Below are 14,628 nucleotides of genomic sequence, written 5' to 3'. Positions count from 1 at the left end.
GGGAGCAAAAGATAATTTTGCAGATGTGTGCTCTTTGGATTACCTTGAATATTAATAGAATTAGTGCACATGTTTTGAATGGCTCATACTCATACTTTCCTATGAGTCCTTCAGGGAAACAGTGCAGCTCATGAAAAATAACACAGAATCATGGGGTTTTTTCACACTTTATAGACTCTAAAACCTAAGCAATTGCTTCCCTTAAATCCTGCCTGGATGCTATTGTATTTTAATTTTTTAATTGGAGATTTATAACTGAAAATTACATAATAATGTGATAAAGTAATAACTCAAATGCTTAAGATCCTGAGACTGGACAAGCCCAGCAATGCTACAGGCTTGGAGAAGAGTGGCTGGAAAGCTGCCTGGCAGAAAAAGACCTTGGTGTATTGATTGACAGTCAGCTGCGTATGAGCCAGCAATGTGCCCAGGTGGCCAAGAAGGCCAATGGCATCCTGGCTTGTGTCAGAAATTGTGTGACCAGCAGGACTGGGGAAGTGATCCTGACCCTGTACTTGGCACTGGCGAGGCCCCACCTCAAGTACTGTGTTCAGTTTTGGGCACCTCAATACAAAAAGGGACATTGAGGTGTTGGAGCAGGTCCAAAGAAGGGCAACAGAGCTGGTGAAGGGTTTGGAAAACATCCCCTATGAGGAGTGACTGAGAGTGTTGGGGCTGTTTAGTCTGAGGAAAAGGAGGTTGAGGGGAGACCTTATCACTCTTTACAAATACCTGAAGGGAGGTTGTAGTGAGAGTGGGGTTGGTATCTTCTCAATGGTGACAGGTGACAGGACAAGGGGAAATGGCCTCAAGCTGCATCAGGGGAGATTTAGGTTGGATATCAGGAGAAACTTCTTTACAGGAAGGGTTGTTAGGCTCTGGAACAGGCTCCACAGGGAGGTGGTTGAGTCTCTGTCTCTGAATATGTTTAAAAATCATCTGAATGTGGTACCTGGGGACATAGTTTAGTGGTGGATCATCAGGAATAGGGTAAAAAAGTTAGGATGAGGCTGGACTCAATGATCTTGAAGGTCTTTTACAGCCTGAGCAATTCTATGAATTTATGATTCTACATGAGACCATTTGCAAAGCGTATGAAACAAGTTAACATCATGGTAATTTAAGCACAGTGAACCTGAGGCATAACATCATCTTTTTCTCAAGTAGTTCCAATTCAACTTTGCATTCCCTGAACTAAGTAAAAAATAAGGGCACCATATAGCATAGGAACAACAGAAAGGACTTGGGTTATATGAGAAAACCTACAGTACTCTATCATGCTTTGGAAAATGCAGGTGTAAACCAGCATATAATACCGAAGAGTGACTTTCCTCTGGCCTGTCAGTACCGTATGGAAAATGAATATAAGTTCTAACTAGGAAAAATGTAAAGATCTTAGTGCTAGGTTTCTCATATTAGCACTCTCTGTCCAATTATCTGAAATCTTATTAGTGTTAAAATATTCTACTGCACATTTTTATTCTACTCTTAGGATTTTCTTTTGAATACTGGACTTTCCACACTTGTAATACTTTGAGACCAGTAAGATGCACAAGCTTCTGGAAACTGATAGACTATGGTGTCTTACCTGTAATTTAAGCTGCTTTTGTGTTGAATTTGTCATCACATTTGTGCATGACATTTTACATTATAGTTAGAAAGAGAGTAATAAATTAGAATATTGCTGTTTGGTTTTTTTTTTTTTTCAAATGGGCTTTGAAAACTCTTGTTCAGCTAAGCCAGAAATGCCTTATTTTTTGTCAGGTAATGTTAAAAGACCCTACCACAGCAAAGCCGTTTATTCCCATGCCAAACCACAACTCTCAAATTAAATATTAACTTCACTTAGCAGGGGTGTAAATCATCCCAAGAGGTTGTGTTTATGAGCCACAGTTCTACTTTTTCCTTTTAGTTCATGGGGGTTTTCTCTTCTCTTTCCACAGCTGCTGATGAGAGCATCCAAGTGGGTGCGCACCGACAGTTCCTGAAGCGCTCCGCATGCAGGTTAAAGGTGGTCCCTGGCAAACGGTACCTCCTGATGGGGAAAGATGGGAAACTGGTTGACTGCAACAACCAGTAAGTGCAATGGGTTTTGAGCAGCAGCTGCTGGTGCAGGGACAGTGATTCCAGAGGGGACTCAGTGAGAATACCTGCAGAAAGCAAAGGGAAGGCCAAATTTCTGAAGGATTGATTCTGCTGGCTTTACTAAAATGCAGAGTGCCACTCTATAGTCAGAAAGCAAGCTCTGGGGAACAATTCAGCTACCTGAATCCATCAGCTCATCTATCTGTGCAAAACCTGCTTCTCATTCTTCTCAGAATCAAAATCTGGTCCTTATTCCACTGGGTTAAAAAATCAGTTCTAGAACAAGAAATGGGAAATGCTACACAGTTCCATCTACTGCAGATGCCTTACACATTTCATGTGTTGGGGCCTGGGTGGGACTGTGGCTAAGAGCACCTCTCAAAGTTTCTGTTATATCATGCATGCAAACAGCATATTCTTCTGATTTCTCATGGTAGTGCTTTAATGAAAGAAGGGAATGTGTCTGAGGAAGATTTAGTCACCAAGGAAGCTATAAATGTTTCATATCCCTTCACAGTGTCTCTGAAAGCCTCTAGGAGATCTCAATCAAACTGAGCACCTTTTCTTTAAAAAGTCCTCTTTTCTCATCTCTGTATGATACCAATGTGAGTGCTGAAGCCAGGGGTCTGATTCAACAGAAGGCTGAAAACTCCAGCAGAGGTGAAACCTCTGAAGTCTTCTGCAGTCATAAAATGCCAGAAGCTACACAGCTTCATACCACAGAAAATTCAGAAACATTTTGGGGTAGTCAATAGAAATTAAACCCCCTTTCTCTGTGTCCCACTGATGTGCACTGGGGCTTTTTTGTGCCACTTTGGAAAACTCCAAAGGGACTTTTGTAGAAAATGTAGTCCAAGATTCCCTGGTGTCACTCAAAGCACAGGTACAGCCAGGTTCATCCAAGCTTGGCACTGACCCTTTCCAAACTTTATTCAAAGCTCACCTATCCTGCTGGTGAAACTCTGTTCCAGGCAAGTTTCTTAGTTAATGGAACTCCTCCTGCTCTTAGAGTAGGGATTCAATATTTTGGGGTTTAGTCTTTCCCATTGCTCCAGTTCACCAGCAACAACTCACCTCTTTTCCCTGTCCCTCTTGCCCTCAGGATGCAGTACTTCCTTGATGCACAAACCTGGGTCGAGAAAATTCCAGGGGACAGTGAGTGCCGCACCACCCTGCACCGGCAAGCCTGTGCTGACCTGCAGGACTTCATGAGCAAGGATGACAACCTCTGCCTCTTCTGAAGGGCTCCTCTGCTCCCCACATCCTATCCGTGGGACTGGGACTTGGATTCTTCCCAAAATTTTCTTGCAATGTCCATCTTTTTGGGCTTCAGCAGCAGAGCAGCACCTGAGGCTCTGCAGAGCTGCTTCTATTGCTATCTGTTTTGCTGATTGGGGCATCTTCTCGCAGATGTATGGGGGAGGAGGGTGTAATACAACAAAAAATTGCAGTTACTCTGCTAGTTATTGTTCTTATTGTCCCTGACACGGGTGAAGAGACAGCAGGAATTTGTGTCTCCCTGGTCAATTATACAACGATGCAATTATCTGGCAGGGGATCAAATAAAAAATCATTGGGTTCACAGGGCCTCTTAATTCCAGCAGCCACTATGATACTATCAATGGAAAACCAAAACAATATGAAACCAAACCAAACCAACAAAACAAAACAAAACGTGGCCAAGAAATTTGCATGGCTCAGAAAGAAGGGTGGGAGTTCATGGCCTTATCAAGCAGAGCCTGTGTTACGCTGCTACCAAAAGAAAAGAGACACTAATTCTCACACTTCAGCACATCAGTTAATTTCTGATGTTAATTGTGAGTCCTCAGTCAGCAAACAGATATCTCCACTTGCAACACAGCGGGATTCCCATACACACTTCTGAACAGGAACCCACCCAGCATCAAAGATGGGCAACTGGAATGGATGTGTCCTGTGCCCAACCCAGGCTAGTTAGTGCTGGTAGCTCACTGAAGGCACAGAATTGCTTCTTAATTGCACTCTGTAGTCACATGTCTCTAAAGATATTTTTTTTTCATTTTTTTAGAGTTGAATTAATTTTTAATTACTTTAAAAATAATTTTTTAAATCTGTAGTTGCACTTCTCTAAAGCTTTGCTGCTTCTGTGGCTATGCAAACAGCTCTGCAATGAAGATGCAGTATTTGCCAGGGAAAGGTGAGGGTTTTGCTGCCACAGCTATGGAAGCTGTATTTATATACATATTTATATATATATATATATATGGAAGCTATAGAGGCTTCCATGAATGTCAAACTAAGTTGACAACAAAAGTAATCCCAAAACTCAAGCTCTCTCTTTTTTTTTTTTAATAACATTGATAAGTAGATGACTTGCAAGTACAGGTTTTACTTCTTTAGTTTGCCAACAAAAAGCCATTTGGCAGGCATGCCTGAAGCACAGAAGAGCTGAAATGAGAAGAAGCTGTGTCTGGTGGGCAGGCCACTATCCTCAGATGCTCATAGCACTGTCTTTGTCCCATCACCTTCTGCACAACTACTTCCTGACATCATCAAAGCAGGATGAGAAACCTCCTGAAGGTGCAAGACAAGCACTTAAGTTGACATAGGACAGGTTGTTTCCTTTGAGGTTCGCCCAGCTTTCAGATTTAGGAAACGTGACTGTGATGCCTGGACAGATAATCTCTTCCTTTAGTTGCAAAGCTGAGGTCAGTAAAGCAAGTGCTAATTTCTACTCATAGAAGACAACGTATAGGCTATTCTGCTGACATACCAACTATCCTGTAACTCTGCAAATAGTTATGGAAGAATGCCTCTAAGGTTAGAGGCTAAATCCTTCTTTCCACTCCACGGGACTTGAGTTAAATACCAGAATCTGACCCTTCTGCTGTGTGGAGTACATCAAGAGCACAGAAGTTCCTGCTTAGCAGACAAATAATCAAATATTTTCTACACTCAAGACTCTGTAAAATGTGGTGAAAAGCATCATTAAAATTTCATATTAGGTCTAACATGCATTTTATGTATTTTATTGCATTTTGCATATTTTCTTCTATTTCACTTGGAGATGAGCCTAAGATGAAGCTGTTGAGTGGCTGAACTAATAAAGTTGGTGAAAATGAAAATGATAGGACTAGAGGGAATGGTTTCAAACTAGAGGAGGGTAGATTTAGATTAGATATTAGGAAGAAGTTCTTCACCATGAGGGTGGTGAGGCCCAGAGAGGAGGTGGAAGTCCCATCCCTGGAAATTTTTAAGGCCAGGCTGGACAGGGGTCTGAGCAACCTGATCTAGTGGGAGGTGTCCCTGCCCGTGGCAGGGGGGGTTAGAACTAGGTGATCTTAAAGGTCTTCCAACCCTGAAAATTCTATGATTCTATATTCTAAGTCTCCTAATGCTGGTGCTATATGTTATTATCAAATTATTTTTACTCTTATTTTCAGAGGACCCAAGCATGCTTCAACTTTTGCTCTGGAAAAGCCCTTGCTTCCCGGGAAACCCTTCAAATCTCTCTGCCTGAGGAGTTAGTGCAGAACAGTCTCTATCCCCCCTTATTTTTCTGCCCTAAACTCTCAAGCATATTTATAGGGAACGGGATGACAATGGTGGAATTATTCTCTGCTGCCAGGGTTGTTAATGTTTGCAGGTAGCGCAGCTGGAGACCTGCTGAAGACTCAGCCAGCACCATGGATGCTTGTTTGAGGGCCTTGGAAGCATTCATTTCTCCCTCTGCTGCTACAACCTGTAGAGTAAGAGAAAAGGAAAAGCCACTGCAACACTGCCTATACCCTGAAAAATCCACCTTCACAATGAGGAGGAAACCAACAGGCACTTGGATGCCTGGGACAGGCATATGAAAGCTTGGGAGTAGACATTGCCATGGGTCTCACCTGAGCTCTTGCTTCTCGAGCAGCCTCTGCTTCAACTGCCAGTGCCCTCTGCATGGTGGCAGGGATCCTCACATCTCTGATCTCCACACGGGCCACTCGGATACCCCACTGCTCTGTGGTACTGTCGAGGACAGCCTTAGGGACAAGGAGACAATGCACCATGAAGAGCACAATGCTGGCAGAGAGAAGAGCAGGCAATGTGCCCTGCTGCTCAGAGAGAAGGAAAGGCCATGTACAGTCCTGCATAACAGAGTCAAAGCCCTCCTGGCACACTCCTGTCCAACATGGTGCGTGTACAGCAGGCACCACAACCGTATGAAACTCCTGATGATCAACATTGGTGTTTCCTGTATGACCTCTCCACTTGCCTCCTAAGTTATGAACCCCATCCTTTCTTTAGGTGGGCACTTACCAAACTTCTCCCTTTTACAAAGTAATACTACAGTGACAGCACAACAAAAAACAACACAATACTGTGAAAGCAGACAAAAGCACACTGTGGGTGAAAACCACCATACGTTATCACATACAGCCACCATACACTATCACACACAACCACCATACACTATCACACTATTCTGTGCTCAGGCTCCTGGGCACCTCTGCAACCCCCATCACCACCATGACCTCAGCTCTGCTCAGCACCACACTCGTGGCTGCAGAGCAGTACAGTCTCTCTCTGACTGGACTTTGCCTTGACTGAAAAGAGTAAATCAGGGGTTGAATTTCTTCTCTATTCTTCCTTGGCTGCAAAACAAAAAAACCAAAGGGTGGTAAGACACTGGCACAGCTGTCCAAGGAAGCTGTGGGTCCCTCTCCCTGGAAGTGTTCAAGGCCAGGTTGGATGGGTCTTGGAGCAACCTGGTCTAGAGGAGGGTGTCTCTGCTCATGGCTGGGGAGCTGGAACTGGATGATCCTTAAGGTCCCTTCCAACCCAAACCATTCTATGATTCTATGTTTCCTGGGTATTTTAAAGCATGAAACAATTTGGTTCTGAATTCTTAATTGTTATAACAGGAGCTACAAGCCTTCCTATGATTAAACCTCAATCAAGGATCTGCTCAAGACAGATGGAATTTGCCATGAGCAGTAGCCTCTGTGCAAAGACTAAACTGACTTTTTCAAGTCATTGGATTATTTCAGAATCTTCATTCCTTTTTGATAGTAAATATCTCTTCTACAACAACCTGGGAAAAAAACCTTTAGAATAACTCTTTCTGACTCCAGCAATGAGATGTATAATTAAAAACAAAACAAAACAAAAAACCCCAAGAAATAAACATAAAGGAAGATTTTGTTGCCATTGTTGAAGGAAAAAAAGAGATATTTTTTCTAATATGCTACTCCCCAGGACACATCTCCAGGCTTGCAAGTGAATTTTGAGAGCCAGATTTACCTGGATACTGTGCATAATCTCCTCACGACTGGACAGGATCTGAGCCAAGCTCTGTGTACCAAGGACATTTCTCAGGGTTGTCTGTGCCAGGAGCAAGGTAGCTGAGTGGACATCAGTGACATTAGCAACAGCACTGACAGCACTGTGGATCCTGTAGGACACCACCCCATCAACTTGGACAGTGACAGCATCTTTTGTGAGAATCTGCATGCGAGAAATGTACAAAATTAGGCAAAGCTCCAACATAACATCCTTTGCCAAGGAAGGGAAATAATTTTTTCCCTCTGGCTGCTAGAGAATAGTTACCTCTTGTGGAGGGATGTTACAGGTAACAGTTCTAAGATCGACTTTAATAAATGTATCTGTACATGGAAGTATGAGGATCAAGCCTGAAAAATAAAAACAATGAGATGAAACACTTGTTTCTGAAAGCTAGGTCTAGAGCCAGGTATCCCATACAAAGCAAACAGATGGAAATATCCACAAGGTGGGAAATGAGCCCACCTTACTGCTACAGCTGTCCTTTCTGCTATGGGAGGTGACAACAGTGAGGTTTTGTATTTCCAAATAGCAGAGGGAAATGCAGATATCTTTAGTAAAGTGAATGTATTACAGTTCAATGGCCTAGGGAACTGGAATGAAAATGGGCAGATTGCAGTTCTAGTCTCAAATCTGAAATGAGACTTTTGGCAAAAACTCCTTCCATAACTTTCTTTATTCTTCCCTCTTTAAGTCATAAGCCATTTATGGCAGTGTGTCCCCAGGAAAGACATCTCCCAGCTCCAGATTCCTATAGGCTCCCACATGAGGAGGAATGTTATCCTAAGATCTGACTCATACTGTAAAGGAGTCCCCAGTCTGACTTTCTTCTAATCTCAGCACCTTACTCAGCTGCCCAGAGTCACACAGAAGAGTTCTGCTCGTGTCTTGGCTGCTCTTTGGATCACATGGCTCCCATTCAAGAGGATGGACAAGTATCTGGAAAGTCCTTTTTCCTCTTACTTCCACTTCCAGTTTGTCCAGTTTCATTGCACAGAGACAGTAACTACACCAATGGAAACACCTCATGTTGTTTGGTTTGTCTTTGTGATTTGTAGCATGGGTGGCTGTGACCAACTCTGTAAAAAATGCAGTGTCCCTGTCCTGTCACATTTGCCATTTTCAGGGCTTTATTTTCTCTCCAGAAAAACAAAACAAAACAAAACAAAACAAAACTGCCTACAGGGAAAGGAACTGCAGCAGGGAGGATCAGCTTGTCCACCTTTATCTTATGAAGAAGGGTTTAAAGAATCTCTGCAATTCTCTGTGTGGTTAGAGTGCATCATTATAAAATAATAACAGTGAATCTTAGTGGAATAAACCAGCATGCATTCACCTGGTCCCTTTGCTTTCTTAGACAGTATTCGTCCCAGCCGAAATACAACAGCACGTTCATATTCTCTGATGACCTAGAAAAATATTTTAAATTTAGAATTTTACAACCAGCTCTATTCCTGCTCTCTGGTTTGATTTTTTTAAATCTTTGACATCCACACTATATTTGAATATAAAAAATACAGGAACCAATAAATCTCAAATCACTAAGCATTTTACATCTTTTCCTCACCTCGTGCTTTGCTGGAAATACTCAGACCCTGCCCTTGCAGACAGGATACAAACCAGATTAAATATGAAAGATCAGACACTGATCTAATGAGGTTTCCCACAACTCTCTCAACATCAGTGTTACACTCAGAGGAGCTGTAGGCAAAGTATGTTTCATTTCAGATAATCTATCTAACTACTGCAATTATTGTACCAGGACTTCTCTTGGCCTGGTGTTCAGATCACCCTGGTGTTCAGATCAGGTGTGGCAGCTCACCCCTAAAACCTGCTTTAAATTAATCAAATTATGACTGTGTCTTGAAGGGGCATTTTGTGTGTTTAGGTTATCTAGTCACTCTATGCAGGGAACCATGTCCCCATGTACTCGTGTTCATTACTATGGCTGCCAGCATCAAATAGAAATCCTTCAGAACAGTTTGTAGACTTCTTATCCCAGTGTTGTAAAGCAGGGAAGTTTACCTGATGGTGGAAGTTGAGACTGGAAGAAAGTATGAGCAAGTTGTGATGATACAGAAAGTCAGTGGAAAAACATGGATCTCAGTCCCAGACCACATCTTTGCTACAAGCCCTTGTGATTTCCAAAAAATGAATGTGAAGTGCCTTGCCTTAACAAAATCAATAAACATGACAGCAATGCTAATAGAGAATCCTTCAAGCACCCCAAATATCATTAGCTTACCTTGGTACATGCCCAGATGGAAATAGGAAAGGTAATAAGCACCAGGAGGAAGGAAAGAGAAACCAGGATCCAACCACAGACACCAATTCCTTCTCTCCTGTCAGCTATAAAAAATATCAATAAAAATAAATCATTGGGTGGAGTACGCATGGATATGAATCAGTCTCAGTGTGCCATGGCTGGGGTAAAGATTTAGTTTGCATGGCAACAATTTATGATTTAACAAGGTAGCAAGGAAAATGAGGGGAATTCTTGCTGACTTTAGATTAATGTTTTGAGGAATCCTGATGGACCAATTCATCCGCTGGACCATAAGCTTCAAAATCAGTGTTTGTCAAAACACATGCCCATCCATTCTGAGCAGGTCTCTCACTGTGTGCAATTCATCTCATCCCCAAATTTCATTATAATGGAATTTCATTATTTCACTATAATGAAACCAGGGTATTTCAAAATAGTTTCATTATTTTAGTACCTGAAGGGAAGGCAGTGATAAGTTTTTGTTTAGGTGCTAAAAGTTTGGGAGGCTCTTCATAAAGAAGAGGTGATCAAGGAGCAGCTGCTCTTCAAAGAGCAGCTGGAGCTACTAAGGTCTTCAAAGAGGCACTGAGGCAGGCAAAGAGAAAACCAGGATAATTCTGCCACAAGGACACAGCACTGCAAGGTCCAATGAGTTTTGCTGAATGCAGAAATGCCTTGGATCAGGAGAGTCATGAGATAAGCAGCAGCAGCAGCAGGGATGGGGGCTGGGCTAGCCCCAAGGGCAGCCCAATTTGGGCCAGGAAAGGTTTTTTGCAGGCATGAGCATCAGCTGCAAGAAAGCTGAATGCCAGAACCTGTTTCCCATCACAAGGGGAAGAGGCAGGAGAAAGTTCAGAGATCTCCTCAGATAATCTCCTGCATGCTGATGGGAAAATACAATGTGTCTTGAATGTGTTACTCCAAAGGTATAGGGTAGCACTGACATAAAATAAAACATACATGTAGATGTAACTGATAAAAAGATAACAACTAATTTTATACAAATTGAAAAGTTGTATACATTTATACAAACTGGTGAAAGAACTTGTCACCACAGTGGAACAGTTACACAGCCTGAGGCCACCTGATCTGTAAGTCACAAACTAACAGCAGCAGAGCAGGACCAAGAGGTTTGTCAGAAAAGCCCCAGCGAGGCCAGAGGAGGAGACAACACACACAACCCTCCTGCAGCTCCTTCCCCTCTCCCCTACTCTGGGCATGGCTGGGCTTTGGCCCCGGGGAATGCCAACTGCAAACCTGGGGGTTACAACCATGCCTTTTGCTGCCTGCCCTTCCTGATGCTTGGGAACATCCCTGAGGAGAAGGACTTGGGGGGGGTGATGGACCAGAAGCTTAACATGAGCCAGCAATGTGTACTTTCAGCCCAGAAAGCCATTTGGGTCTTGGGCTGCATCAGAAGAAGCGTGGCCAGCAGGTTGAGGAAGGGGATTCTCCCCCTCTGCTCCACTTCAGTGAGATTCCATTCCTGTGTCCAGTTCTGGAGCCCCCGATACAGGAAGGACATGGAGCTGTTGGAGTGATACCAGAGGAGGGCACAAAGATGCCCAGAGGGCTGGGGCACCTCTCTATGAAGACAGACTGAGAGAGTTGGGTTTGTTCAGTCTGGAGAGGAGAAGGCTCCAGGGACACCTTAGAGAAGCATTCCAGTACCTGAAGGGGCCTACAGGAAAGCTGGGGAGGAAGGGATTTTTTTGCAAGGGCATGGAGTGATAGGTAATGGCCTTAAGATGGGAGAGAGTAGACTTAGGTTAGATATTTGGGAGAGATTCTGTACTGTGAGGGTGGCGAGACGCTGGCACAGGTTGCCCAGGGAAGGTGTGGCTGCCCCCTCCCTGGCAGTGTTCAAGGCCAGGTTGGATGGGGCTCTGAGAAACCTGGTCTGGTGGGAGGTGTCCCTGCCCATGCAGGAGGGTTGGAACTGGATGATCTTTGAGGTCCATTCCAACCCAAACCATTCCATGATTCTGCTTCTGAGGTCTCTGCTGCAGTTTTAATCACTCACACATGAATGGGTTTGTGTCCACAGGGGCCAAGGCCTCCTTTTGACTCTCTGTGGTGGGTGCAGAACTATTGTACAGGAGCCTGGGTTTCCTCCCAACCCTTTCCAATCAGCAGTAATTTTAAATCCCTGATTGTTTCATGAGGTATCCTCAGTCATGCTGCAGTCAGTGACAGGAAAGACTTGAGAAGCTCCCCTGAGTAAATTATCATGCAAATGTTAAGGCCATGTGCATGAAGACAGGACTTTTAGGATTTAACATGAAAATCTTTCATGCTTTCACTGCTGCTTGTATGCAACACAGTGTTTTTCAGGCTACACTAGGCATGTGTCAGGCTACGTGAAGAAACATAGTCAAGAGCCCTTCAGTCAGTGGAAAGAGATCAAGGAAACTCAAGGAAACTCATCACTCCTAGTTCTATATCTGAACTTTGGGGGATGTAATCACAAAGGGATGTTCTGTTCAGCAGAGCTCAGCATTCCTCTCTCTCTTTATTTCACCTAAATTATTAGCTTGCAGAAAAATGTCTGAAGATCTTTCTCTCCAGTGCCAAACTTGGTTATGAAGAACCTCTTGAAAAGCAATTTTGGATTGTAACATCAGCTGCCATCATCTATGTGAGATGACTGTGAAGATTTCTGGTAGGAATGACACAATCCACAGATTGGGGAAACTGACTGGGAGCAAATGCCTGCACTCTGTAGACTGGTATTCAGGTATCTGAGAAAAGATAGGTCAAGTCTCACTTATCAGCACTATGGGCAAAAAAGCCCACATCCAAAACTTGACAAAGTCCATGTGAATCCTTCTCTGTAATAATTGTCCTAAAGATCCTGGTTGATGCCAACGTAGCTTCCAATGAGAAAAGGATATGTCGGAATGCTTTTTTAATAGTAAATCCAGATCTACATCTCAAAAAAAAAAAAAAAAAAAAAAAAAAGAAAAAACTCAAATGTTCCCAGAATACCCCAAAGTTTCAAGCCATTGAACCACAAGACAAATGGAAGAGTCCAGAAAAACACAATAGTGAAGAATTAGGATCAGTCACAACTCAGCATATCTGGTATTGCCAAGCCTGTATATGGATTCCTATAGTCACAACCACAAAAAACAAACCAAACCAAAACTCACTTGGGTATACAGTCCAGAGCACACTAGGAGTCACAATGTGCTGCAGAATGTGAGAGCTCATCAGCTGGCAGTTGTGGAAAAGCTACAGAACACTCAGAATATTAACTTTGTTTTTTTCTCAATGTACTTATTTGCTGTTGGACTTGATAATCTTAAAAGTTCTCTTCCAGCCTAAATGATTCTATTTCTATGATCATGAACACACTTGATAGACAAAACCATGTGGGTATGAAACTTAAGCAAATAAAAAACTTATGCCTCTATTGTCTTGTGAAAATTATAAAGAATGGGGGGAAAAAAACATCTATCAAACCTCCTACGGCAACAAAGAGATGGAGTAGCCTCAGTCTTTTTTAGCTACTATGTCCCCTCCTGCTTTCTACCCAATCAAGGCTCATACTTGTCCCACCACATTCTCCATATTTCTGTCCAGACATAAAGGTGAAAAAAGCACACATTGGCACAACAGCTTTGGTTCAGTAGCAATTCCATTGCTTGAAGAGAGCAAGTTCGTCACACAAGTTCAAACACATCAAATGTCCTCTTGGAGCTTCCTTAGCTAACTTGTATTTTCCCCTTGCCACCTTATGCAGACATACAGAAGTTTGTATAGAACTGGAATCAGCTGTTTCAGCCCCATGGCTCGTTTTGCTGGGAGGCAGATGCTGACACAACCTGGGAGGGCAGTGCAAGGTGATTTATCCTGTCAACCACAGTGGCAGATTCTGAATTTTCATCTCCATCTTATACAGGAGAAACCATGACTGCCTGAATTCAAACATACTTTTTTTTAAAATTAGTTTTACTCCTTTTCATTATTAAAAAACAGACCACCACACACACAGAGGCTTACCAATTAGATGCTCTGTGTTGTTTTTCTTGGGTGTCACTCTCTGGGGATCCATCCCATTTGAGGTAAGCTCAGAAGCCCTAAAGATGAGACAGCAACACACCTCAAAACAGCACAGTGAAGCAGTGAAAAGAGAAGTGTGAGAGAAGGAGAAATCCCCACCTGTGTAAGAGTCCTCTGGGAGCCAGTTACCTGGTGAGGAAAGAATGTTTACACAGTGTTGTGGATCAGAGTTTTCTCAGAAGTAACTCCATGGTCTTATGGCTGGAAATGCACTTGACCCAGCTGGTTTTACACCTCACAAAACCCAAGTTGAAAATTATTTCTAGAAATCACTAGCATGTCACCAGAAAGAAGAAACAAGAACAAGACAGAAAAAGGAGATAAAGAAAGAATAAGCCCTATGAGGAACAGCTGAAGAAACTGGGGCTGCATAGTCTGCAGAAAAGGAAACTGAGGGGAGACCTTATTGCTCTCCACAGCTACCAAAAAAGAGGTTGTAGTAAGGTCAGTGTTGGCCTTGTCTCCCAAGTAACAATAGGAAGAGAGTAAATGGCCTTTAAGTTGCACAAGGGGAGGTTGTCAAGCACTGGAATGGGCTGCCCAGGTAAGTGGTGAGAAGCTCATCATTCCTGAAGGTATTTTAAAGGTTTGTAGATGTGGCACTTAGGGACATGTGGTGGACTTGTCAGCGTTAGGTTAACAGTTGGACTCCATGATCTTAAAGGTCTTTTCCAATTCAAATTACACTAAAGCCAGAGGATACAGATTGAGGACTGTTCCTCTGTTGTACAGGTCTTAATATTATGGGGCTCAGCTTCTGTTCAGCCCTCAAACACTATCAACACAATTAGGCTCCAGGAGAGGTTCCCTGGAGGGCTGTACAGATTAGCTCATCATACACTTCTTGATACTGTACATCACAATAGGTTTAATCCTAAAAGTACAACCTAAAAATCCACAGCAGAAGC

At 43.0% G+C, this 14,628-nt stretch overlaps 2 protein-coding genes across 3 annotated transcripts in view; one reads left to right on the top strand and one right to left on the bottom strand.

The window, feature by feature from the left end:
* The window catches only part of LOC103530548 (complement C4), a 45,571-nt gene extending 41,848 nt beyond the window's left edge, over positions 1-3,723 (top strand). For both annotated transcript variants that reach the window (XM_008496118.2, XM_030457767.1), the window contains 2 exons: positions 1,944-2,076; positions 3,188-3,723. In XM_008496118.2, the coding sequence (XP_008494340.2) occupies positions 1,944-2,076; positions 3,188-3,326 (272 nt within the window). In that variant the 3' untranslated portion in view covers positions 3,327-3,723. The remainder of the gene's footprint in view (positions 1-1,943; positions 2,077-3,187) is intronic.
* Positions 3,724-5,605: 1,882 nt separating this feature from the next.
* On the bottom strand, positions 5,606-13,727 carry STOML3 (stomatin like 3). Its single transcript, XM_008496119.2, has 7 exons — positions 13,661-13,727; positions 9,635-9,738; positions 8,726-8,798; positions 7,657-7,739; positions 7,351-7,554; positions 5,955-6,089; positions 5,606-5,806 (listed from the first exon to the last, which is right to left on the bottom strand). Exons 1-7 carry the CDS (start codon positions 13,710-13,712, stop codon positions 5,606-5,608), a joined length of 852 nt encoding a protein of 283 aa, XP_008494341.2. The 5' UTR covers positions 13,713-13,727.
* Positions 13,728-14,628: the final 901 nt, after the last annotated feature.

The sequence above is a fragment of the Calypte anna genome, chromosome 1, assembly GCF_003957555.1.
Source record: "Calypte anna isolate BGI_N300 chromosome 1, bCalAnn1_v1.p, whole genome shotgun sequence".
Lineage (NCBI taxonomy): Eukaryota > Metazoa > Chordata > Aves > Apodiformes > Trochilidae > Calypte > Calypte anna.
Note: the sequence above shows the minus strand (reverse complement) of the source record. Positions and strands in the feature narration are given on the sequence as shown.

What these genes read in the sequence shown, in the direction of transcription:
- STOML3 (XM_008496119.2), bottom strand. Translation starts at nt 13,712, where the DNA reads ATGGATCCCCAGAGAGTGACACCCAAGAAAAACAACACAGAGCATCTA. An exon ending in AGATTATGCACAGTATCCAG is followed by an intron (nt 6,090 to 7,350) that starts GTAAATCTGGCT and finishes CTTGTCCCTAAG; the next exon opens with GCTGTCCTCGACAGTACCAC. An exon ending in CTCGAGAAGCAAGAGCTCAG is followed by an intron (nt 5,807 to 5,954) that starts GTGAGACCCATG and finishes CTTACTCTACAG; the next exon opens with GTTGTAGCAGCAGAGGGAGA.